The sequence below is a fragment of the Equus caballus genome, chromosome 2 (assembly GCF_041296265.1).
Source record: "Equus caballus isolate H_3958 breed thoroughbred chromosome 2, TB-T2T, whole genome shotgun sequence".
Taxonomy (NCBI): domain Eukaryota; kingdom Metazoa; phylum Chordata; class Mammalia; order Perissodactyla; family Equidae; genus Equus; species Equus caballus.
In genome coordinates, this window is record NC_091685.1 from 46,714,358 (window position 1) to 46,736,701 (window position 22,344).

The window sequence follows — 22,344 nt, forward strand, 5'->3', positions numbered from 1 at the left end:
CCACGAAAGCCACCCTGGGTCTGACCATTTTGCCCCAAATTAGAACACATCTCAATTTGGAGAGACTTTTGCTGCCACGAGTAATAGGTTAACGATTCTCAAAATAGCTTCCTCGTGAGTAGCCGACAGGCTCACTTGGCCCAAAATGAATCTGAAGGGGAATCAAAAGCATGTCTTTTCCCAGAAAACAGATTCCTCATTGACGCATTTTTCTCCTGTTGATTTTTTCCCCCGTTTCCAAAATGGAGCTTTTTTCCACAGTCCTTTATGCAAGGAGCCAGGCTGCAGAGACAAAGTCGGCTTGTCAGCAGTATTCTGTTCGTCTCTGTTCCCTTTTCCGCGGGCCCCTGACAATAGCGCTATTATCAGACAGCTCTCTGAGTCCACGGATTTTCCTCTCCCCTCCGGGGCTAATGAGGAGAAAGGTTGCCAGGCTGAACAAAGATGGGGGCATTTTCACTTGACTGGAGCCCCAACACTGCAAGCTGGGGAAGGGCCATTATGGGGCACGTTGGAGACTGTCATTCGATCGCTGTGAATGACTTTTGGAAGGATGGCCATTCATCAGTTCTGTGGTTCACATCATTTGTCCTCCGAGAGCGGAAATACATTTCCCGGAGAGAAGCCTTTCAAGCTGCCTCTGTGCCCGGAGCTCCTGGGGCTGACCCCACCCCTGACCATCAGGCTTAAGATCTCACTGTCACCTGTCAGCTGTCAGGGAGGGAAGAAACCTTGAAATATTGGAACGCCCACCTCGACCAATCCCGCACGGGGACATGCACTTCACTTGATGGTGTCAGGAAAATAAAAAGGCTCAGCCCCCCGGATTTGGGTCCTGGGATCTTGTTCCAAGATCAACTTCTGTTTCTTCCCTTTGGCGGCCGGCGGGGGCTGCTGTTTAAGGGACCCCAGGCCTCGCCCCACCCCATAACTTCCAGCTGAGCGTGTTCAGGCCCCTTTGGAGACACTGGAGTTCCCAGAATCCATGTTAAGTGACGGCTCTTATAGCAAACCATTCATTCATTCATTCCTTCATTCATGCAGCCCACCTTTGATGGAAAGTGTTTCAAGCCAGGCTTTGGAGACTGAGAGTTACCTCAGGGCCCTCTCCGTCTTCTCAGCCCCTAAATCCCATGAGTGTGATAGCTTCTGACTCAATGAGTGGAGGTGCAGGGCCCCTATTTGTCCTTGGGGTCTGAGATTGTGGTCTGTGGGGGGGACTCTGGACCCCACACACTTCTAAAGCTGCTGGGAGAAGGGGATTGCCGCCTGATTTCTCTGTTTGACGCTGTGGTCTTGTTTTCTTCCTGCCATACAAAGAAAGCAGGAAAGGCGAAGGGACCTTCAGGCCCCAGAGGGCAGTGAGATGTCCCCGCGTGGGAAGACACTGCTCCTTCCACATCAGGGGAGGGCCATGCGCCATTGTGGCCTGGGCAGGGTTGTTGTGTCAGACAGACACCCCGTTCGATCTCTTTGGGTGTGGGTGGTGCGCCGCCCACCCCAGCTCTGTGTTCTGGCGACAGGGCAGCCACCTTGGAGGACCCGGGGCTGGTTGGGAGTCCTGGGAACTTGGGCATTGTCTCCTGTGGTGTGGGTGGCTGAGAATGGGTGGCATGAAGTGGGGCAAGGGGCTTCAGGGAGGGTGGGGAGACCAGGGGTCGTGGGGGGTCAGGCAGGTAAGATGTTACCTGTGGGCGTGGTCAAGTGCATCAGGTCTGGATAATGAGCAGGTGTCAGGCAACATAAATGCCACCTGAACGCAGAAGACCCATTTGCAGAAGGTGGAGAGCCAGCCGCCAGTGTCAAACGTATGGTAGGCTGCTGGTGCAGGTGACCCACCACCACCTGGAAACTCCCAGTCAAGCGTTTTCCAGGCATGACACCTCCAGGCCTGGCAGCCTCCAGGTGTGTCCACCCCCAGGCATGGCATGCCCCTGAACATGCCCTGTGTTTGAGGAGCTGGGGGGGGTCATGGTGGCATAGCACCAGAGGCCTGGGGGTCTGCCAGCAGGAGGAGGGAGGAGCCCAGGAGAAGTTCAGAGACCCTGGGTGGGGAGGGGGCTATTTGTAAGTGGCAGGCAAGGCTGGCCCAGAGGCTACAGGCCTAGGGGACACCTGGGTGACACTGGTTAACCTCCGTGTCAGCAGAAAGTGGAGAGGAGGCCCTCGTGGGCAAGAAGGTTTGGGGAGGTCCCTGCGGGCGGCCCACATGGCCTGATTCGAGGCGCAGCACTCGTCTTTGTCATTTAACCATTCAAGGCCACTTGGTTGAAGCAGAATCAGGACGGGGGAACGAGCCCTCAGCTGCAGCAGGTGGGCCCCAAGAAAGAATGCCTGGGTCTTGGGGGGAGGGGTGCCCTGGGGAAGCTGGGTCTGCTTTCCCTGCAGCCCCAGGCATTTGCTCAACCCCTGGCCATTTGGCCATCTGGACATCACCTCTGGGACTCGGGCCCTGGCTGGGGGCAGTGTGAGGAGGGTGGCAGTGCTGCCATGCAGGGCTGGCTGGTGGGGAGGTCCACCCTAGGAAGGGGTGGGATTCGGACTGGTCTTACAGGATGGGCTCCTCCACTACCTCCAGGAGGGCATGTTGGGCTTCAAGAGGCCTAGGGCACAAGTTCAAGGGAGGAGGCCCTGGGGGTGGGTACACCTGGAGGCAGGCACATGTGGAGGGTGCCACGTCTGGAGGACATACCTGGAGGCCACTGTGCCAGGGAGTGGACACACCTGGAAGCTGCCACACCTTGAGGGGGGCACACCTGGAGGGGGCACACCTGGAGGGGGATGTGCCTGAAGGAGGTCACTCTTGGGGGCTGCTGCAACTGGAAGAAGACACACCTGGAGGCCACCACACCTGGAGGCCACACCTGGAAGACATCATGCCTGGGGGTGGACACACCTGGAGGCTGCCATACCTGGAGGCCACTGCTGTGACTGAGGGGCCATCTAGGGTAGCTGGTGCTGTCCCTGAGCTTGTCCTTTTCTGGAAAATGGCAATAGCACGGGACAGCCCTGGGGTGCTGTTGGGAGGATGGCTTCGCTTGCACCAGGGCCTGTCACCCAGGACTCTCAGTCTAGACAGGTGAGCCTCGCCACTGGCCACGCCCCGCCTCTGAGGCCCTTCTCCCAGCCCCAAGCCTCGGTTCTTCAGTGAAGCTCACGGGCACGGAGGCTTAGAAAAGCACACAGATTTATTGCATATCAATCTCATGTATAAATTCATTGTAGCATCGGAAAGATTACATTTGGTATACACTCCTAATCTACAGCTTAACCTCAAATCAGCTTCTCCTAGGCTTTATCTTAAAGAAATTTCTCTACACAAGTACATTTGTCTTTTTCACAAGCATCAAATGAAATCTGCAGAATCGCTCTGAACGGCTTCCGAGCCCTTACGCCTTTTTGTCTCATTCTTCTCCCACAGCAATTTCCATCGTAATTAAGAACTGCGTCTCCTTTGCGTCGGCAGCTCAGGACTCCAGTCTTGAGGACGTGGACCCTAACCACACAGTCAGTAAGTGCATCTACGGAATTTTCCTTTCCATAAAAATTTCACAAACAGACACGATAATGACTGCTAAACACGAGTCATGCACAGTTTACTGATAACAGAAGCAATTTACAATCAGGGGACATGGCACACACGTCAGCCTCCTTCCTGATGGTTTCTTTAAACGTTATATGAAAACCAGACATTTACTCTTCATTTCTTCTTCAACACTCTACAGTTTCAAAAGAAAAAAACAAAAACCAAACTAAACCAAATCTGAGATGTAACAACGGCCAGAGGATGGCGCGGCTGCACAGGTCGGGGTGCCTGCACGCGTATATACCTGTGTGTGCTTTCAGCGACGTGTTCTGACATGGGGCTCAGCTTCCCTCGTCTTGAAGAGAACAGTGACGATGCAAAACGCACGGAGAGAAACCTCTAGAATTACTTTGTTCACAAGTGAATTGCACATTTGGAAATTCAAGCTGCCTTTTCATTATATTTTCTTTCATTTTTTTTTCCAAAAGTGGTAATTTGAATCAGTGACAGAAAAGAATAAAACAAAAAAACTGGAATGGAGGAGAAAAGGAACGCTCCTTGGAATATCACAAGAATGTCTTAGTCACAGTATCGCTCATTGCTACAGAGACACAGTTTCATGGCTTTGATACCCGGCTGACCTCCACTGACCAGGAGCAGCTGTGTCCTCACGTCCCCAGCCGGGAGGGGAGCGAGGTGCCGGGCTCCCCGTCTGTCCCCGGGCAGCAGTGCAGGGGCGCGCTCTCCCGGCCTGGCGCTGCCCCTCGCCCCTCCCCCAGGACAGCACAGTGAATACAGCTCAGTAGATTTCAGTCACATGGGTGAGGAGAAGGGGACGGGGGCAGGGGGGTCCACAATCCAGTGCTTCGAGGCTTCGAGGCTAACACGGGTGATATGTATTCGGGCGAGTGCTTTGCGAATGCTCACTGAGGAAGCAGCTAGGACAGAGCAGGCCAAGGGTCCTCAGAGTTTCCAGGGCCAAGCTCTGGGGCCACAGAGGGGCTGGGCCAGTCAGGGTCTGGACTGACCAGCTGCACTCTTGGCCTTGTACAAGAGGGCCACGTGGGCTGGGTGGTCTCTCAGGTCGATCCACACCCCAGGGTCCCAGGCAGGCTGCAGGAACGCGAGTCCCCGTGTTCCCATTGGGGAGCTCTGAGTCCCACTCATGAAAGGTCTGGCTGGCCAAAGGATCAGCAGCCCTGTGTGTCCTACCCGATCGTCCTGGGAATGAGAGCACAGTGGGGGAGGGCCACTGGGGACTGGGGGCTGAGGGTGGCAGAGGGAAGGGCCTCCTTCTGAATTGCCATTTGGGGCTGAGTGTCAATGGTCCAAAAAAGGGAGGCAGTTAAGGCTGGACTGAAGGACCCTGGCCCTGGGCAAAGCTGGCCCAGTAGGACCTGGGTTTACAGCCTCGACCCTAGCCACGTGCCCATGGACACGGTGGTCAGCCAGCCAGCTGCCCTGTTGCATCCGTGCTCCGAGGCTGGGATCTCAGAATTCTCATGCCCATCCCAGGCTCCTTGGCCCCCAGGGGGTCTCTGAGCACGTGGTGGCATCTGCATCAAGGATGCTGGACCTGTGTGAGCTGGGAGCTGCCCCCCAGGTGCTGGAGCCCGGGGCAGAGAGGAAGCAGGGAGGGCAGCTTGCTGTGGTCTGGGGCAATGACAAGCTTTGAGGCCAAGTTTCATGGATGCACCAGGCACAGGAAATAAGTGCTCTCTTTGTCAGGGGGTCCAAGGGCAGAGCCCCCTCCCCCAGACTTGGCAAGTGCTCCGGCCCGCGGGGCTGAACATTCAGGAGAAATTGGGCTTGCTCTAGTCATTTTCTGGGGGACAAAAATATAGGACTAAAATGTGCAACTGAGGCTCATAGGGGACGAGGGGAAAAGAAGGAATGAGAAGAGAGAACGCTTGGGAAGACTGGCCGAAAATGACGGGACGTGGCAGTCAACAGAGAAATCCAGGATGGACAGGAAGGGCAGCCCCTTTTCTGCTCTGCAACCGCCGAGAACGGACACTTAGGTTTCCACCAGTCCAAACTTCCTGTTTTAGACCGAGAGAGTCATATCGCAAAAAAAAGCACACACCTTAATCTTTAGCAGAAGAAATCATATAATTTGGGTTTACAGAAACGGGGTGTTTGTATCTGAGGTTGACTTTTCAAAGGGATCCCATTTAGACGGAAGGGAAATTGGAAGTCCTTACACCACACCTGGCGGCTCCGGCCGAGGGAGGAGGTGTGAGTGGCTGTGTTTGCAAATGCTCCTCGATGGGCCACACCAGCTCTTCCTCATGCAGCTTCTCCCTGGCTGCCCCAGAGGGACGACTTTCCTGCCTCCACACGTGTGTAAGCGGCCTCGGCACAGGCACAGGGCGGTTCTCAGTCTTGCTACTACCTCGTGTGGGTTTGAGAAAGAGGTGAAGCCCGTTCGCTGGGATCCGCAGGTTTGTGGTGCCCTCGGGGACCTCCCCACGCAGGTCTCCAGTGGGAGGCTGGACCTCCCAGCGCCTTCGCACATGACTGTCTTTGGCCTGGAGCGACCAGGCTGTGCGTCTGGGGCACCCGCCTGCTAGATCACCTACCGCCGCCCCGGGCGAACGCCGAGACGTCCACCACGAGACCCGATCCACACGATGTGGTGGCACCGCCACTGTCTGTACTTAAACTTACACTCTTCCTTTTAAGGGCAACTTGGGCGATTTTTTTCTCTTCTTGTTGGGACGCTGTTATTCTTTTTTTTTTTTTTCCAAACAATACAAGAAATAAATAGAACACCTGTCTTAAATGCAACTGAAACTCAAATTTAACAAAAACACATGATTGTCTGGAAAACGGGCAGCAGTGACAGCAGGATTCGTTGGGGGGGGACGCGGGGGTATTTGGCACATTAAAAATCGCCCCACTCCCTGGTTATCGATCACACAACACACAACCTTATTACACGGTTTTGGTCCTTCACTGGATACTTATATTAACATTATTTCTTCACAATAAGAATGTCTAACGCCAAAAATACTGTTAAGGAGGAAATAAAATAAGAAAAGAAATGAATTAGAAAAAATTACAAGTTATATACAGATTAAGGTAAATTCCATCAGGGAAAACATTATTATTTGAAATTGGCCCCTACGGAAATAATTTAAGCCCACCCGATGGAGAAGCAGACCCGTCCGAAGAGGCGCCGACCGTGGGTCGGGCTGTCTTCGCTCTTTGCGGCAGCTCGGTCAGCCTGGACGCCCTTCCGTGCTGGAGCCGGGTCCTGCCCGCCAAGGACCTGTGCGAAGAGTGGAAGCGGCAGCTGTGTCCTGGATCCGGGGTCTCCGACGCACTAGAGCTTGGCGGCCAGGAGCAGGGGAACCGTGGCGTGCCCCCGACGGCAGCCACAGGGGTGCCTGCTTCCTTCCTTTTGGCCATCTGACTGGGGTGAGTGAGGGTGGGGGCTGGAGATCCTCCGGACGTGGCCAGCAGGCCTTGCCTTCCGAACAGTGGGGTGGCCGAGGCACAGACCATGGGGGCAGGAGCATCAGGTGCCTGGCCCACCTCTGCACTGGGGACCAGAGCCACCGTTCCGACCTTCCCCATACAATTGGGGGGACTTGGTGGGGGCCACGAATCACACGTCACACAATGACAGGCACATCTCCCAGTCCCAGCCTTGGGCCAGCCCAGGACACCATATGTTAGAATTCCTCTGCACAGTCTGAAACTGCCCACAGGAGCGGACCCCATGCCCCTCGGTTCTGCCTCGGAGGCACCCGGAATCACCTTGGCTTTACAAATACGGGCAGGGATAGAAAATTTCTCCATTATTTACAGAACAAAGAGCACACCCAAACATAGCGCCGGCTCTCAGGCACGCTTGGGTTTGCAAATAAGCTGAGATTTCAAAGCAATGCAAAATTACTTTTAAAAAACAATTTGCAAGTCATTTGTTGATTTTTTAAAAAATACTGTCTATTTTTTAAAACCACATGCTTAAATAGACTCTGTTGTCAATAAGATTACCAAAAAGGTTATTCTCGTAATTTTCATTATAAAAACCGTTTGGGCCATCTCCCCCTTGAGAGCACTGTGTCTGTCCATTCCAAGATGCTGCACGGTGCCCAGAGTGGCCCACCGGCTTCAGTTTGGGATTAAAATCCCACCCTCGCCCACTGGGTGGTTCCGCGAGGCAGCCCTGGAGCCGTGCGGGAAGGCTGTGCTCTGTGCTGTTCCCAAACGCTGTTCTCAAGACCAAGTCTTAGAGACGGTGAAACTCAGTGACCGATTCAGGGACTTCCCGGCTCTGAGTTTTCATTGGAAAAGTCAGAATTGAACCATGGGGGGGGTGGGGACAGACACTGAGGAGTGGTCAAAAGCAGGTGACAAGGGGGTCTCCCTGGCCCAGGCGTGCCGGCTCCCTGAGGCTCTCGCCTCCATCTTCCGAAGCTGGGATTTCTGTTGGGATGTGGGGGGCCCTGCGGTCGCCTTGCTTGGACTCTGACCCCAGCCCCTCCTGGGCTGGTCAGAGGTGGTTGATGGGGTTAAAGGCTCCGGACTCCGGTGTGGCTCCCGAGATGTTCAACCAAGCGTCCAGAGGGCTCTGGGAGGAGGTATGGAGAGGAGCATCCTCCGAAAGGGACAGCATCATTGCATACGCCTAGTGGGGGAGAGAACACACACACACAGGACAAGCAGGTGAGCCGTGTAGGTTGGGGTCCTGCAGATCCAGGCTGGCTCCGTCCTTGCCCCCTCCTGGTCTCCCACTGCCCTCTGGCCAGACTCAGCCTTGCCCAGATCCAGGTGGGGTGGGAGAGTGAAGACGCCCCCCCGGCCTGGAAGAGGAAGATGTGAGTGGAGAGCAGGGAGGGAGGAGGGCACCTGCTGGCGCCAGTGCAGAGGGGCGCCAGCATGCCATGGCCCCAGCCAGGGGCCTCTGTGCACAGGGGGCTCCTTCAGCTTCTTTGGGGTGCTTCACCCCGCCGCAGTCACCTTCCCATCTCCCCTCCCCCACTTTTCTCTGCCTGGTGATCAGCAGAAACTTATGGGCAAGTGTGTACTTTGGGAGGGCCCTGGGAATTGCTGGTAGTTATTGGTAAGACCCCCGTCAACAAAAGTGGGTCCCTGACTGGTGGGGCAGGGGGCCGGCTGCACCGGAGAGCCTGGGGGACTCCTCTCTAGACAGCTGCGGTGACAGCACAGAGCTGCTTCGGGGAAAAGGACGTGCAGCATTTCTGAGCCACATGCAGATGTGTTTCCTAGCCCAGAGCGTGGCTTCGACAGTCCACAGGACATCTTTCTGCAGCAAGCCATAGGGCATGAGGTGACAGACCTGGGGCAGCTTGGAGCAGGGCATGGGTGACAAAGAAGCCCAACCCTCGTCCCACCCGAGTCAACACTCTGGACGGAATTAGTAAAAAGACGAAGACAGACATGCAGACGGTTTTTGCTGAGACTCGGGCTGGGCTGCAGAGCGCTGAACGAGATGCGGGGCTTCCAGACTTAGAGCAGCAGGGGGCAGGGTCCTGCGGCCGCTCACACTAAGGAATAGAGACGAGAAGTGCGTGGGGCCAAGCCTGGTGCCCTCGCTGACCCGTCACAGCTCCACCTGACAGGGCAGCCTCCCTGGACAGAAGCCTGGGCTACCGGTCATTCTCGCACGGAACGCAGAGAACGGGCAGCCAGCGCAGCCTCGGGGGCTGGAACCCGCTTGTGGAGACCTCCCACTGGGGACAGGAGGACGGTGACCATGTGTCTGTCAGCGCTCCTGGAGGAGCTCCGGTGTGGGCGGCAGCTCACGTTCATTTGCTTTCAGCCTCTCGCTGCCCCACTCCTGCTTTCCAGGAAGTGGCAGTCATTTGGCATCTCTCTAGCTGAGGCAATGAGCAGAGGAGGACCAGTGGCCTTGGGTGTCCCCCAGGCAGGCAGAGGGTGGCCACAGCGAGAGGTGAGGCTGTCCCTGTTGGAGGAGGTGTGGTTGCCCCCACCGCCAGCCGTGGGAGGGGGAGAGGGTGGGCTCTGCGGGTACCTACCTGGTTCTTAGCCTGCCTGTACAGGGTCTGTTTTAAAGCCTCAGAATCTAGGGTGGAATTAAGCACATCTTTAACTTCAAACGCTTCCTCAGCTGCTCTGCGGAGATCCAGCCCCTTCCCAAAAGTCGGCACGGGCTCCAAAGCTAACAGACCGCTCGGCTGCTCCTCAACACACCTGCACCAACGACCGGGAGAGGGCCTGGCGTTAGCTGGTCTGGCCTCTGGCCGTTTCTCTGATGTCCCACAGCCGGCTCCGTGCCTGCATGCACGCCACTGTGTCTCCACGAGCCACATGCACAAGGAGACAGACACACAGACACACGGACACCTGGACGGAAGCCATACGGATGCAGAACAACAGATAATGGCCACGAAAGAGGGTGAGTACGTGCACACACATGGCAAGCAGCAGGCGGGGCGCCTGGCCTCAGGGGACGGAGGACAGATTGGGAGGGCTTCGTTGCCGAGACTCTGGGCAACTCCGGAGGGGCCCAGGGTGGGAGGACATGGGCCATCCCTGAAGGGCCTCCTGGAGGATCCTGGAATGCTGGCAGCATCACCAGGGCCAGAGGTAGGAGGCGAGCAGACGAGACGTGGGGGAAGTGGCTCTGGTAGGCACAACTTCCAAAACTATGGGTGCTCAGCCCCTGTGGCACATGGTCCCACTAGTGGCTGGACGCCACTGCCCTGGGCCTGTGGGCAGTGTGCAGCTCCACTGCAGGGCCAGAGGTGGCCCTGGGTCTAGGACCTGACCCCTCTCAGTGCGGGGAAATGCCTTCCCCTCCCACACTCTGCTTCCGGGCCCTGAAAGTGTGTGTGTGTGTGCATGAGTATGTGTGTGTGTGAATGTGTGTGTGTGGGTGAGCTGGGGCCCCTGATCCCCTTTCCTCAGGCCCTGACTCACCCAGGCCTGCAAGCAGAAGCCCCTGATAGGAGGGAGGGTGGACCCAGTTGGGAGGGTGTCGGGTCCTCGGGCGTTTAAGAGTGAGTCACCCTGGGGGTGCTCTGCCCCCTCCCTGGCTGGACCCCAGCAGGTGAAGCCGGCACCCACCTTCGGGTGTGGTCGAAGCCCACAGCCAGGGAGGTGGGAGGCTCCTCGTCCTCGTCCTCGTAGGCACCCTGGGGCTCAGGCGTGGGGGACACAGTGTCGTCCTGGGACTTCCCCGCCAGACTGTCGTCATCGTCCTCCTCCAGCTCCTCCTCCTCCTCCTCTTCATCCTCTGGCTTCCCGCTGGCCAAGCCTGGACACTGGGAGCTGCCGTCCAGGTCCTGGACTTCTGGCCTGAAATGACACGGGAGGAAGTTGGCCGTGGACCCCAAAAGGCTAGCGACTCGGCTCTTCCCCCACTGCCGCCCACCTTGGCTCTCCCAGCCCCTCCAAAAAGAGGCTGCCTTCACGGTCACGAGAACCCTGGGCTGCCATCCCTGTGGAGTGAGTGAGTCAAGGAGACCAGTATGCCCAGTGAACTCGTGGCAGGGGATGGGCAGGGCCGGTTCAGCGGCAGGGCTCTTGTTATGCTGGAGTGGACACCGGGCCATTGAGGGGTTCAGGGCAGGTGTGCATGTCGTGGGAGGAAGCCACAGCTGGCCTGGCGGGAAAGGGTCCTGGGCACTGGAGCTGGTGTCAGCCCTACGTAAGATGAGCCCTTGGGGAGGCTCGGCACAGTGGAGGTTTGCCCACGGAGGCTTGCTCCTTCCTCGAGGACACAAGGACTGGGGGGACCCAGGGTGAGGGACCCCTGCAGATGGAGGGTCTGGGATCCCAGGTTCTGCAAAGTGAGGGCTGGGCTGTTGTCAATCATGGAAACCGGCCGGGATGAGCTTGTCTCAGAGCCATCTGGAGTCTGTCCTGAAACCCAGACCCCACCTCCTCTCCCTCAGGGTCACTCCAGCTGGGTGAGACTTTTCCACTCTGGGTCCTTGTTATTAAAAGGAAGAAACAACGTGCTGGGTGAGGGTGAGCGCTCTCACTTCCTTCAGAAAATCCCACCCACCTGCCTTTGTTTGGTCTGTCTGCAAGTCGGTGACTAACAGCCGTGTCACATTGGGCTGGGCCCAGGGAAGCTGGGGACAACCTGGGCAGGTGTCCACCATCAGGCGGAGGGGGACGGGGGGCAAGGCCCACACTTCCTGAGCCCAGGTCGGGGCGGAGTTCTGAGCCCCCAGGCCCCGCTCCTCCTGGACCTTGCACAGCCCCTGGGAATGGTCCACGACTGTCAGGGGCGACAGGATTCCTGCTCTGGGCATCAAGGTGGGGGGCACATCCTCCCCGAGTGACCACCGATCCCCAAGTGTGGAGCTGTGTGGAGGACGCATCCTTGCACAGAGCGACTGAGCTGGGGAGACCCCTGATCGCCCGGCTCTCCGCCTTCCACATCTTCATTTCTTGTCTTTTCATGAGAAAGTATGTAGACACTGACAGCTGACCTGCCTTCCAGGACAGCTGAACCCGGACATGCTTCCCTTGTCTCTGGTCACCTGTGCTGTTTGCTGGGCACATGTCCGTCCGCCAGCAGTGAGGGCTCTGGAGCCAGGCAGCTAGGCTGGGACCCGGGTCCTGCCTCCCTCCCTGGCTCTGGGCTGGGGGAACTCAGGCAAGTCTTACCACCTGGGAGCCTGCGCCCTCTCGGCAACATGAGAACAGCCCCATGCTGAGTGCCCAGTGAGCAGCACAGTGGGGGCCCCGGTGCTGAGACTCAGATTATGCTCAGGGTGCAGCCCACGTGTCCTTTATTCACCTGAGCATGCGGTGTGGTTTCCGTGAGCCCCTCTGTTTGGGAGCAGGGCCCACGCGCTCTTCATCCTCATGCCCCGCCCCACCCTGCAGACCCTCTGCTCCTTGTTAGGAGGTCTGCATCAAGCAGAAGCGCTTGGGGGGCGTCCAGCTGGGACAGAGTAGGGGGTCCGCAGGCTGGCGTGGGCTTCAGACAGCAAAGATGGGGGCAGTGTCCAGGCCTCTGAACGGCTGCCTGGCATGCGTGAGAGTCCTGGGGCTGCCGTAACAAGCACCGCAGCTGGGGCTTAAACAACAGGAGTCCGTCCTCTCCCCTTCTGGAGGCTGGAGGTCTGAGGTCCAGGTGCGGGCAGGGCTGGCTCCCTCTGAGGCCGTGAGGGAGAGCCCATTCCAGGCCTCTCCCAGCTCCTGGTGGCCTGCTAGCATCCTCGGCTTGCAGATACATCAGCCCACCTCTGCTTCATCTTCACACGGGGTCCCCCCATGTGCATGTCTGTGTCCAAATTTCCCCCTTTCATAAGGACGCCAGTCCTAGTGGACATGGGTCCCCCGTCCCAGTGTGACCTCATCTTAACTAATTACATCTGCAGCGATCCTCTTCCCAGATGAGGTCACGTTTTGAGGTCCTGGGAATTTGGACTTGAATGCAGCAATTTTGGGGGGACACAATGCAGCCCAGGGGCTTAAGAGGTTTTGGGGCCAGGAAGCCTGGCAGGCCCTGAGTTCTCACTGATGGTCAAGAAAAGGAAACTACTTCTGGATGAGAACTGGATCATGTTAACGTTGACTGCCAACGGAGCCGCTGACGTCCTATCGCCTTACGCAAATTGCTTAATTCATGTCGACCGGGACGTGGTTCCCACTTCCGACAATGATGTGGGGGCATCTCCTGCGAGGCTCCCTGGCTCCCAGGGCGAGGCCTCAGCAGCACAGGCTGTCTGACGGCCTGGGTTCTCAGCCCAGCTCTGCCCTGAGCTCTCCGAGGGACTTGGGGCCAGCCTCCTCCTCTGTCTGAGCCTCACCGCCCCCTCCCCACCCCGGGGCTGTGGATAAAGCCATGGTGGTGGCAAAGGCGAGGGATTAGGATGGTGCTGTCCCCTCTTCACCCTTGGGATAGCCCCTCTGCTGTGGTGGGTCTCGTGGAGAGTCCTCCCTGTGGCTGAGAGCCGGGTCTGCTGCCCAGGCTCGCACGTGGAGGCCTCTCCTGAGCTCCTGGGCCCCCCCAGGCGCAGCTGCCCACCCCAAGGAGGATGCCCTTGACAAATCCTTGTCGGGTCTTTGTCTGGCTTTGTCCTGGGTGCAGGGACCCACAGTCTAGGGGACAGTTTTATAGCCAGGACATGCCTTGTGGCCCGGTTGTGGGGCTTCTGTAAGGCCCGGTACCTGGGCGCTGCATCTGTGCCTTTTTGCTCAAAGAGCTGACAACTGTTGAATGGAGCTGCAGGGCGTTGCCTGAATGCAGGCTTGGTGTCCCCAGAGGATAGGGGCTAGGTTCCCGTGAGACCATTGTGCACGTGCCGGAGGCCGAGGAAACGAGACATTTGTCGCTGAAGAGGGGGTAGGGCTGCTCTCCCGTGGGGACCCTCCACTGCCGGGCAGGGGTGAGGCTCTGAGAAGCACAGCCCACAGCCAGCCTCTCCCACCGTCCCCTCTGTGAGCCCACCCAGCTCTGATAGAGGAAGAAGCCGAGGCCCGGCAGGTGAGTGAGGTCCCCTTCCCGCGGGCATGGATTTAGGACTGGGCAGCACCAGAAACGGTCCAAGTGCCGTTCATTTATCCATATGACACATCTTCCCAGGGCCTCTGCCCTGTCCCCTGGGAGGACTCATGACAAGGAAGATGCAGCCCACCCTGGAGGAGCAGACAGGCTCCTGGGGAGCCGGGTCTCCTGGGGGACCCTCCGCACTTGCCCGAAGAGGGTGGGTGGGGAGGGATCTGGGCTCTGACGGCTGCAGAAGTCCAGCTCACCCTTGGCCAGCGCGAGGCTGGGGCGCTGGCTCCGGGTTCTGGGCCAGGCTTTGTTGGCACCCCAAGAGCCAAGCCGTCCCACTTCTCTGGGCCTCATGTCCCTTCTGCAAAATTAGGGGCTTGCATCTCTGGGGTCTTTTGGAGTTTGAGGCATCTCTGGTTCTCTGCTGGCTAGGCAGCACCCGCTTTCACCCAAGAAGAACCTCTTCCCGGGGTCTGAGTGTCCCTCCAGGGGCCCAGGGTAAGTGCTGCACCCCAAGCACTGGCATTCAAGATCGTGCAGAACACCCTCCACACTCTGGAATCTGAATTCCGCCGTTTTCCTGCCTATATGTGTGCACACCTGTGTGTGTACGTGTGTGTGTTTGCGTGTGTGGGTTTAAAGGGGCAGCATTCTTGTTTGGGAGCCTCACCTGGCTGACGGCCCTGCACGTCTGTTAATAAACATCGAGGCCGAACCGCGCCTGATGCAGTTTAGGCAGCGTGCCGGGGGCTGCACTGAGTGTGCAACATGCACCATCAGTCAAGGGTGCTTACTCTTTTTTCTTTTTTGAGGAAGATTAGCCCTGAGCTAACATCTGCCACCAATCCTCCTGTTTTTGCCGAGGAAGACTGGCCCTGAGCTCACATCCGTGCCCATCTTCCTCTCCTTTATATGTGGGGCGCCTGCCACAACACGGCTTGACAAGCAGTACGTAGGTCTGCACCCAGGATCTGAACCAGTGAACCCCAGGCCACCAAAGCGGAATGTGCGAACTTGACCACTGCGCCACCGGGCCAGCCCCAAGGGTGCTTACTCTTACCATCCTCTCCAGATGGGGAAACTGAGGCAGGGAGGAGGAACCCCTTGCTAAAGCTCCCCCAGATTCCAGGTGGCAGAGCTGGGGCAGGAACGGGCACAGGTTGCAGAGCCCATGGGCCTCTCCCTCTGCTGTGGGCCCCAGGCCCCTGTCCAGGTGTGGCCTGGGGGCTGGTGCTGGGGTGGGGTGTGCCTGCTCAGGGGCTGGGGTGGAGATGCCTGCTCTGGGTGTGGCCACAGAGGCGGGCTGTGGAGTCTAGCCGTCCCTGGGGCCCGGGGTGGGTTTCTTACCGTTTGTCTGTTCGCGTTGACGCTTGGTTCATCTCACTATTGGCAATAAAGTTTCTGATTTCAGAGAAATAGGAGTCTTCTTTCTCGTCTAAAAGTGCGTGGTTGTCCGACTCGGAGGTGGGAGAGGAGGCGCTGGTCCCCAGGTGGTTCGTGAGGACCCCGGCGTGCTGGCTCACTGCGGGGATGGGGGAGCGTCAGAGGAGGGGCGGCCGTCCGCTTCCTCGTCCGTCCCTCCTCCACCTCACCTCCCTCCCAGTTGCCCCATCTTTCGAGTTCTCCCTGCCCTGCTCTTGAACTCCACCACAGCCTCTTGTGGCGCCTGCCTGGCCTGTCTGCATGGGGGTCTCCCGGGATGGGGCCCCACCTGGCACATGCTCGTGTTCGTGCTTCTTGAGGTGTCTGTCCAGGTTGGTCTGCTGCCCGAAGCACCGGTTACACAGGTGACATTTGAATGGCTTCTCCTTGTTGTGAATGTTCCGGACATGCCGCTGAAGGTTGGAGGAGATGCTGAAGGAGCGGTCGCAGTACTTACACCTGGAAGACACACGAGGCTCAGAGGGGCCCCCAGACCCCGCCTGCCGTGGGCTGGATGCATGAGGATCCCTGGAGAGACTGGGCCCAGGGTGCCAGGTACTGCAGGGTGGGGACAGCAGCCAGGCCTCGCAGAGACCCCCTGAGGCCGCTGGGGCACCCAACTTGAAAGGTGGTCATGGTGAAGCTGCGCCTAGAAACAGCCACGGCTCCAAGAAGCAGGGGCTCTCCCGCTCTTGGCCTGTGGGTGGGATTATGTTGGAATGTGGCCCCGGGTAGGCAGAAGGACCCTCTGGCCTATGCCACTGGATGTGTAGCACCCGGACCCCCCAGCGCCTCGCTTCCTCTCTGCTGTCTGGTCCCCCCAGTGCGGAGGCCCCAGGCTTGGCAGCCACAGCCCAAGGGCAGGATGCTCCCAGCAGCCTCAAGGGGGCGGCCGCGCACCACGCAAAGATGCTCTGGCCGCTTTTCCCGGGAGGAGTTGCCTGCAACTTTCCTCCGGGCAGAGACCCCCACCCCGGCACTGGGAGAGCTGGCCTGGTCTTTGGCCCCCACCCTGGTGGGTCCTCGGGCAAGCCCCGTCTCACGTGGGGCCTCAGCTTGCCGTCCATTAACTGGGGGCGCTCTTCACCTCCTAACTGCCCTGAAGGTGGGGGGGCTCCCCAGCCCTGCCCCCCGTCAGGCCGCCTCCTCTACACGGACCACAAACAACCACACCCTCCCCTTTCGGTTGAGGGTGTGCCAGCCCTGCCTGCCCAGTTTATCTTTGTGCCCCTCTGTGGTGGTCACCGGCTGGCAGCCAGCATGCGCACTTGGGAAAATTAGAAAAAGACGCTCCTTCCTCCAGATGGTCAGTTGCACCTGTCGGAATATTGTCGTGACATGTTCAGAGTTTATCAGAGCACAGCGTTTCTCTGCCAGGAAACTGTTGTGATAAACAGGCTAGGGCGTCCACAACCTGACCGGCGCCCCCTTAGGTGTGGGGTCCTCATGGGGGCACGGTCTTCACGACCACGCAGAGGCCCCGAGGGTGGGGAGAGGGAAGCTGTTCTCCTCTTTTCAGTGGGGCCGCTGAGAGCCAGGGACTGACTGCCCAGGCACTGGGGAGCTGGATGGTCAAGCCAGAAACAGGGAGAGCGGGAGCCGGGGGAGCAGGTGGATGAGAGGGCCCTGCGCCTGTAAGGTCTGCAGACACGCGCACGCTGCCTCCTCCTGGCGGCAGATCCAAGCAAAGGCCGTGATGGCTTACTGACAGGCGCTCCTGCCGCTCTGCACACTCCCTGGAGCACAGCCGGGAGAAGCCTGACTCAGCGGTTTTCAGTTGCACAATTGTGTGGGTGTGTGCACATGTGCAGGTGTGCATGCACACAGTGCGTGTGTGTTAGTGTGCACATGTAGGCACATGTGTGGGTGTGTGCATGTGCATGCATACAGGTGTGTGCACATGGGGGTGCTGGCACCTGTGTAGTATATTTCCATGTGTGTGCATGTGCACGTGTGTCCGTGTGCACACTCTCGCACCTGGTCTTCAGAACGCCTCCAGGGATGCTTATCTGAGCCTCGGAGGCACGTGAGCACTTGAAACAGTTGTCTATATGCTCATGTATTTTCCTATTTTGGAAACAAAACAAGTTTCCACAGAGAGACAAGAGGCAAGTGCAGCGGAACCCCGGCTGGTCGAGTCCTTCAGGAGGCAGAGTCTACGCAGCCAGTCCCAGCGGGGCATGAGCGTGGGAGACTGATGTTTATCCAGAGAGGCCTGGCTGCCAGGTGCCGGGGACCTGTCCGAAGTATGGCAGCCTGGCGTTCCTACAGGAGGCCCCCACCCCCACCCCGATTGGGCTGGAGGCCTGAGGCCGAGCTCCAGCACAGCATACTGGTCACGCGCATGGGGTCACATGGATGGAGACGTGCCTGAGGACACTCAGGGAGCCCTGGCCTCCCATCCAGGGCCAGGCCAGCAGGGGCCGTGGGAGAGTGGCCCTCACAGCACCACCCTGCCCAGCACGTGAGGTGCCTGCCCGACATCTGACATTCAGAGGCCTGGTCCTGCCCAAGGAGCCCGATGGACCCTCAGTGTCCCCCGGAGCCTCTCTGAGGCAGGAAGCTGTGGCCCCCACGGGTCGCCAGGGCCCAGCAGCTGCACGTTCCCTGCACGAAGGGGCAGCAGCCTCCTGAAACTCTGTCCTGGGAAGCTTACAGTCTCCAAGTTGCCCCCGGCCCCAACCTGCCGGATGACACTCGGTTTGATGACAGTCCCACAGAATGGGGAGGGCCCTGTCAAAAGGTGTCCCCAGTCTCTCATAGTTTGACTCTGGGGCCTCATTCCTTCAGTTCCTGAAGCTTCCAATTTTGCCTGAGGCCAGGCTAACTCTGGCTTCCTCTGCAACAGATGGGCCAAGAGCTGTTAGCGATCTGCACACGGGCTCCTCAGGCCACGGTCCCTGGGTTCCTCCTGAACAACCCTGGCCTTCTCTGCTCCTCGGTCCCCAGGATGTGCCTGTTGGGCCCCTGCTCCTCCTTGGGCCACTGAGCTGCCTCAGGCCCCTGGGAGCTCTGGACATTGGTCACAGCCTCTCCTCCCGCAGCCTCATGACGTTCCGGGGCCCCATGTGGACCCACCACCCTGGAAGCCAATACCGGGAGGCACCAGCTGCTCTGTTCTTCTCGCCTGCACTGTGAGGAGGAGTGGGGCCAGGCTTGAGCCCTCTCTGAGGCCGGGTCAGAGATGCCGGGGTGATCCCCACACAACAGTCCAGAAAGGTGACTTCTACATCCCAGCATGCACCATCTCACTCCCCTGTAGGCACATCCTTGAACTTACAGAACCCCGGCCCCTGGGGTCCCAGGCTCCCATCCCGCCCTGCAGGACAATGGCTCAGGAAGGACCAAGTACGAGCCCACACTGGCCCTCAGCCTAGCTCTGGGCATCCACCTCTGCCCACTCAGCAGCCTTCCCCCTGGGCCGAGCTTGCACCCACCCTCAGTCTGTATGTGCCCTCACACACGCTCGCACACGCCCGCACACACAGTGTTCCTGGTTTCTTTAGAAATGCAGGAGCCTTTGACAAATTTCACCAAACAGCTGCCGCATAAGCTCTGAGCGGTGGGAATCCTGAGCCAGAAACAGGGCTGGATAAGGAGCTTGTTCCCAGAAGGAGAGAGCAGAGCTCCTGTGTGAGGTGCTCTCCCTACAACCTCCGTGGGGCCGGGTGTCTTCGGGAGGGAGCCACACATTGGATTTGGTCGCAGCGAGTCCTGCATGCGGCCCTCTCCTGGTTCTAATCTACATAAATGGCCCAGAAGTCCATTTGAAATCTAGGGGAGCAGCCAGCCCAGGCTGCGAGGGAGCAGGGTTCTCTGAGCCGCTGGGATCTGCGTTGTAAATAAGCTGACAGGCGCCTGGTGAAATTTATGGCTGTGCTGTCTAGAATAACGTGCCATTGCAAAGCGACGAGAATGAGAGCCCAGAGTGGGCTGGCCACTGCAGCGTGCAGCCGAGGCCTGGAGGGGACCTTGCTGTGACCGTGTCTGCCGCAGCCCCCGGGAAGCCAGTCACGGTGGAGACACAGCAAGGGCTGGAGAGGGTCAAATGGCCCCTGGGCGAGCGGCAGCATCCTCCCTGGGACCCAGGAGGGCCACACCAGCCATCCAGGGAAAAATGCTTTCGGTAATTGTAAAAGGGGGGAAGGGAAAGAAAGAAGAGATTTTGAAACACAGCCCTAAAAATAAAACTGACAAAGAAAGAGGACACATACGGCCTCCTCCAGCCCCTGACGGAAAGGGTAGCTGGACCTGGCTTGGACGTTTTGGCTTAACACAGGATGGGAGCCCAGGAGGAAATGAACTTCAGATCAAGAGGCCTATGTCCTGAAAGTGGGGACCCCAGGTCCCGCCAGGCGCCCACAGGGCAGCCCATGAAGGCTCGCTCCACAGTGTGACTCAAGACAGCGCCACACAGCATCCTGGAGGGGCCCCCGAGCACGGCTGCCAGGTTGAGACAAGGAAGCAGGCCTGGACCCTCTTTCCCAGCTCAATGTTTACATGTCTCCTATCCAAAATCTCAACAAGCCCTCCACACTGGAGCTTTAAGAAAGCCGAGCGTCATCACTCGAGGATCTCTAAGCCAGGAGAAGCCATCAGCCAAGGACAAGAGCGAGGACAAGGACGAGGACGGCTCGCCAGCCACGGCCGGGCAGGAGGTTTGACTTTCCCTCCAGAAAGCATACCAGTCTCACTAAGGCGTCTTTCTTTCCCACGTCAGGGCTTTGAAACACATTCCGAGCGACTCTAGATGACCGGAGGCAAGGACTTCGAAGGGAAGAGCCTTCCAGTGTCATCTATTCTACTGTCCCGTCACTCTGGGCAGCCCACGAGAGGCCCCACTGCCGCCTGGCTGCGCAGGGCCTGTGTCATGCTGGCCTCTGCACGCACTTGCGGCTGGCCAGGGGCGGGGCTCACACCGGGCAGGCGGTCTTAATCAGCTTTGCTGGGGTGGGGGCCCCTTCTCCCTGGGGGTCCTGTGCCCAGCTCCCGGGTTTCTGCAGACAGACGTGCGCATTTTCCTCTTTCAACCTAAATCCTTCCAGTGATCAGAGGGAGCCCAGAAACCCCTAGTGATGTCAAAAGGAGAGTCATAGACCCCAAACTCCTCATCATGGCGTCGCCTTGAGCCAGATAAAGTCAGGATTTGCAATGCAAACTTTCAAAGCAATTATTGTTCCACAAGTTGAAACTCACAGATTGGAAAGAGCAAAAGAAATCAATGATAATTAAATTCCCTATAAACAGGGCCCGACCCTCTGGGGGCTGTAACACGCAACACTGTCCAGAAGTCGAGTCTTGTTACAGAACAAACATACAGCTCGTTTTCGGGGAGTGGACCAGACCAAATCAATCTTTCTGTTGCCAGCCTTTGTTAACTTCTAAGTCTCATTTTCAGGGGGAAGAGAGGGGCCTGTGTGTTGGAAAGAGGCTGCGGGCACTGACCAGACAACTGGCAAGTGGTGTGAACCATCACTGTCCAGCCAAGACAGGACGTGGCCCTGTGGTGGTTGGAAAGTGGGGACTCTTGTGTCTCAGAGTGAGGCATGCATGGCGACCACGACACGTGCAGGGCCCCATGCGGCTGCCCTCCCCAGGGAGGGGGAAACACACCAAACATCCAGGGCCAAAGGGTGACCCCAAGCTTGGTGTGGCCAGAGTATAGGAATCCTAAGAAGCTAGCTTCAAACCATGGCAAACTTATTACCCACAGCTGCTGCTCGCAGACACATGCCAGGATGACCTCCTGACACCTGAACCAGCATTTCCCCGGTTTGCTTCATAGTCACCATCACCTGGCTCTCATTTAAAATGCCGACTCCCAGTCCCCTCCCTGGGCGGGGTCCCCAAAAGCCGGGTTGTCACCCTCAGCTGTTCTCCTGCCCGATGAAGGCCCAAGGGACCAAGGGCACCCCATCTGCTTCTCCTGGAGCCAGAATGCTAAGCCGTGGGCTTGGACCCCGGGCAAGTCATGGGGCATCTCTGAGCCTCGGGCTCCACATCTTTGAAATGGGGAGGACACCTCCACTTGTTCTGAACACAAAAGATGACGGCTCTCACCCCCTGACGTGCTGTGTGGCTGCATCTCTGCAGGCAGAAGCCCAAGCATTGAGCGAGGTGGGGAGCAGACACGTGGTTTCCATCCAGGGCAGTGAAGGGGACCTGAGCGAATCCCTCAGGACGCCCCAAGCCCGGGTTGGGACCTGCATTTGCACGGAGCCCTTTTTCTTCTGAGACAGCCCCCTGACTTAGGCGCCCCCAGCTCACCACCTGGGTTAGGTCCTCCAAGGCCGTCAAAGATGAACAGACTTGGACTGGGTCGGGGTGAGCTGAGGCTTCCCCAGCAGACCACCCCTGGGGGCCTAGCTTCTGGCTGATCCTCCTCTGAGCCCCCTGCCCGGTTGACACCCCGGTAGCAGGTTGGACAGCTGCTTCCAGCCGTGCTCCTCTGTGGTCAGGCAGGAGCCTTCTGGAAGCCCGCCAGGCACCTCCTGCTTAATCTTTACAATATCCCAGGACACAGGGTGGCTGTGGACCAGGAGGGAGGGGCCCCAGGAGTGAGCTGACGCAAGCATGCTGGCTTCCACCTGCCGCCCTTCCTGTGGGTGGGACGGGGAGGGTCGCACCAGGAGCCTGCCTCCCCTGACTCAAACCGGCCGGCTCCTACCTGTACGGCTGCTCCCCGGTGTGCGTCCTCAGGTGTCTCGTGAGGTTTGCTGATCGGGGGAAGATCTTGCCACAGTACCTGGGGTGGAGAGTGTGGGGAGACTGTTAGGCATACTGCCCTTGACTTGGGAGCTGTTCCTCCAGCTCGGGGTCTAGGGCCTGAGGTCACACCTGGGGAGCAGGTGGCCAGGTGGCAGCATCCTGGATTTCTATCTCTCCTTCAGCCCTGGGGCCCAGCTGAGAAGGCTGATTGGCCTACTCCGGCCCGCTCAGG

At 58.4% G+C, this 22,344-nt stretch overlaps 1 protein-coding gene across 13 annotated transcripts in view; it reads right to left on the bottom strand.

The window, feature by feature from the left end:
• Positions 1–3,170: 3,170 nt before the first annotated feature.
• PRDM16 (PR/SET domain 16) overlaps positions 3,171–22,344 on the bottom strand; it is a 347,636-nt gene continuing 328,462 nt past the window's right edge. For 7 of the 13 annotated variants that reach the window (XM_023627521.2, XM_070254569.1, XM_023627514.2 and 4 more), the window contains 6 exons: positions 22,072–22,149; positions 15,694–15,863; positions 15,330–15,504; positions 10,589–10,819; positions 9,538–9,712; positions 3,171–8,165 (listed from right to left, as the gene is read on the bottom strand). In XM_023627521.2, the coding sequence (XP_023483289.1) occupies positions 8,031–8,165; positions 9,538–9,712; positions 10,589–10,819; positions 15,330–15,504; positions 15,694–15,863; positions 22,072–22,149 (964 nt within the window). In that variant the 3' untranslated portion in view covers positions 3,171–8,030. The remainder of the gene's footprint in view (positions 8,166–9,537; positions 9,713–10,588; positions 10,820–15,329; positions 15,505–15,693; positions 15,864–22,071; positions 22,150–22,344) is intronic. The other 6 variants (XM_070254598.1, XM_023627526.2, XM_070254632.1 and 3 more) reach the window with 2 other exon arrangements.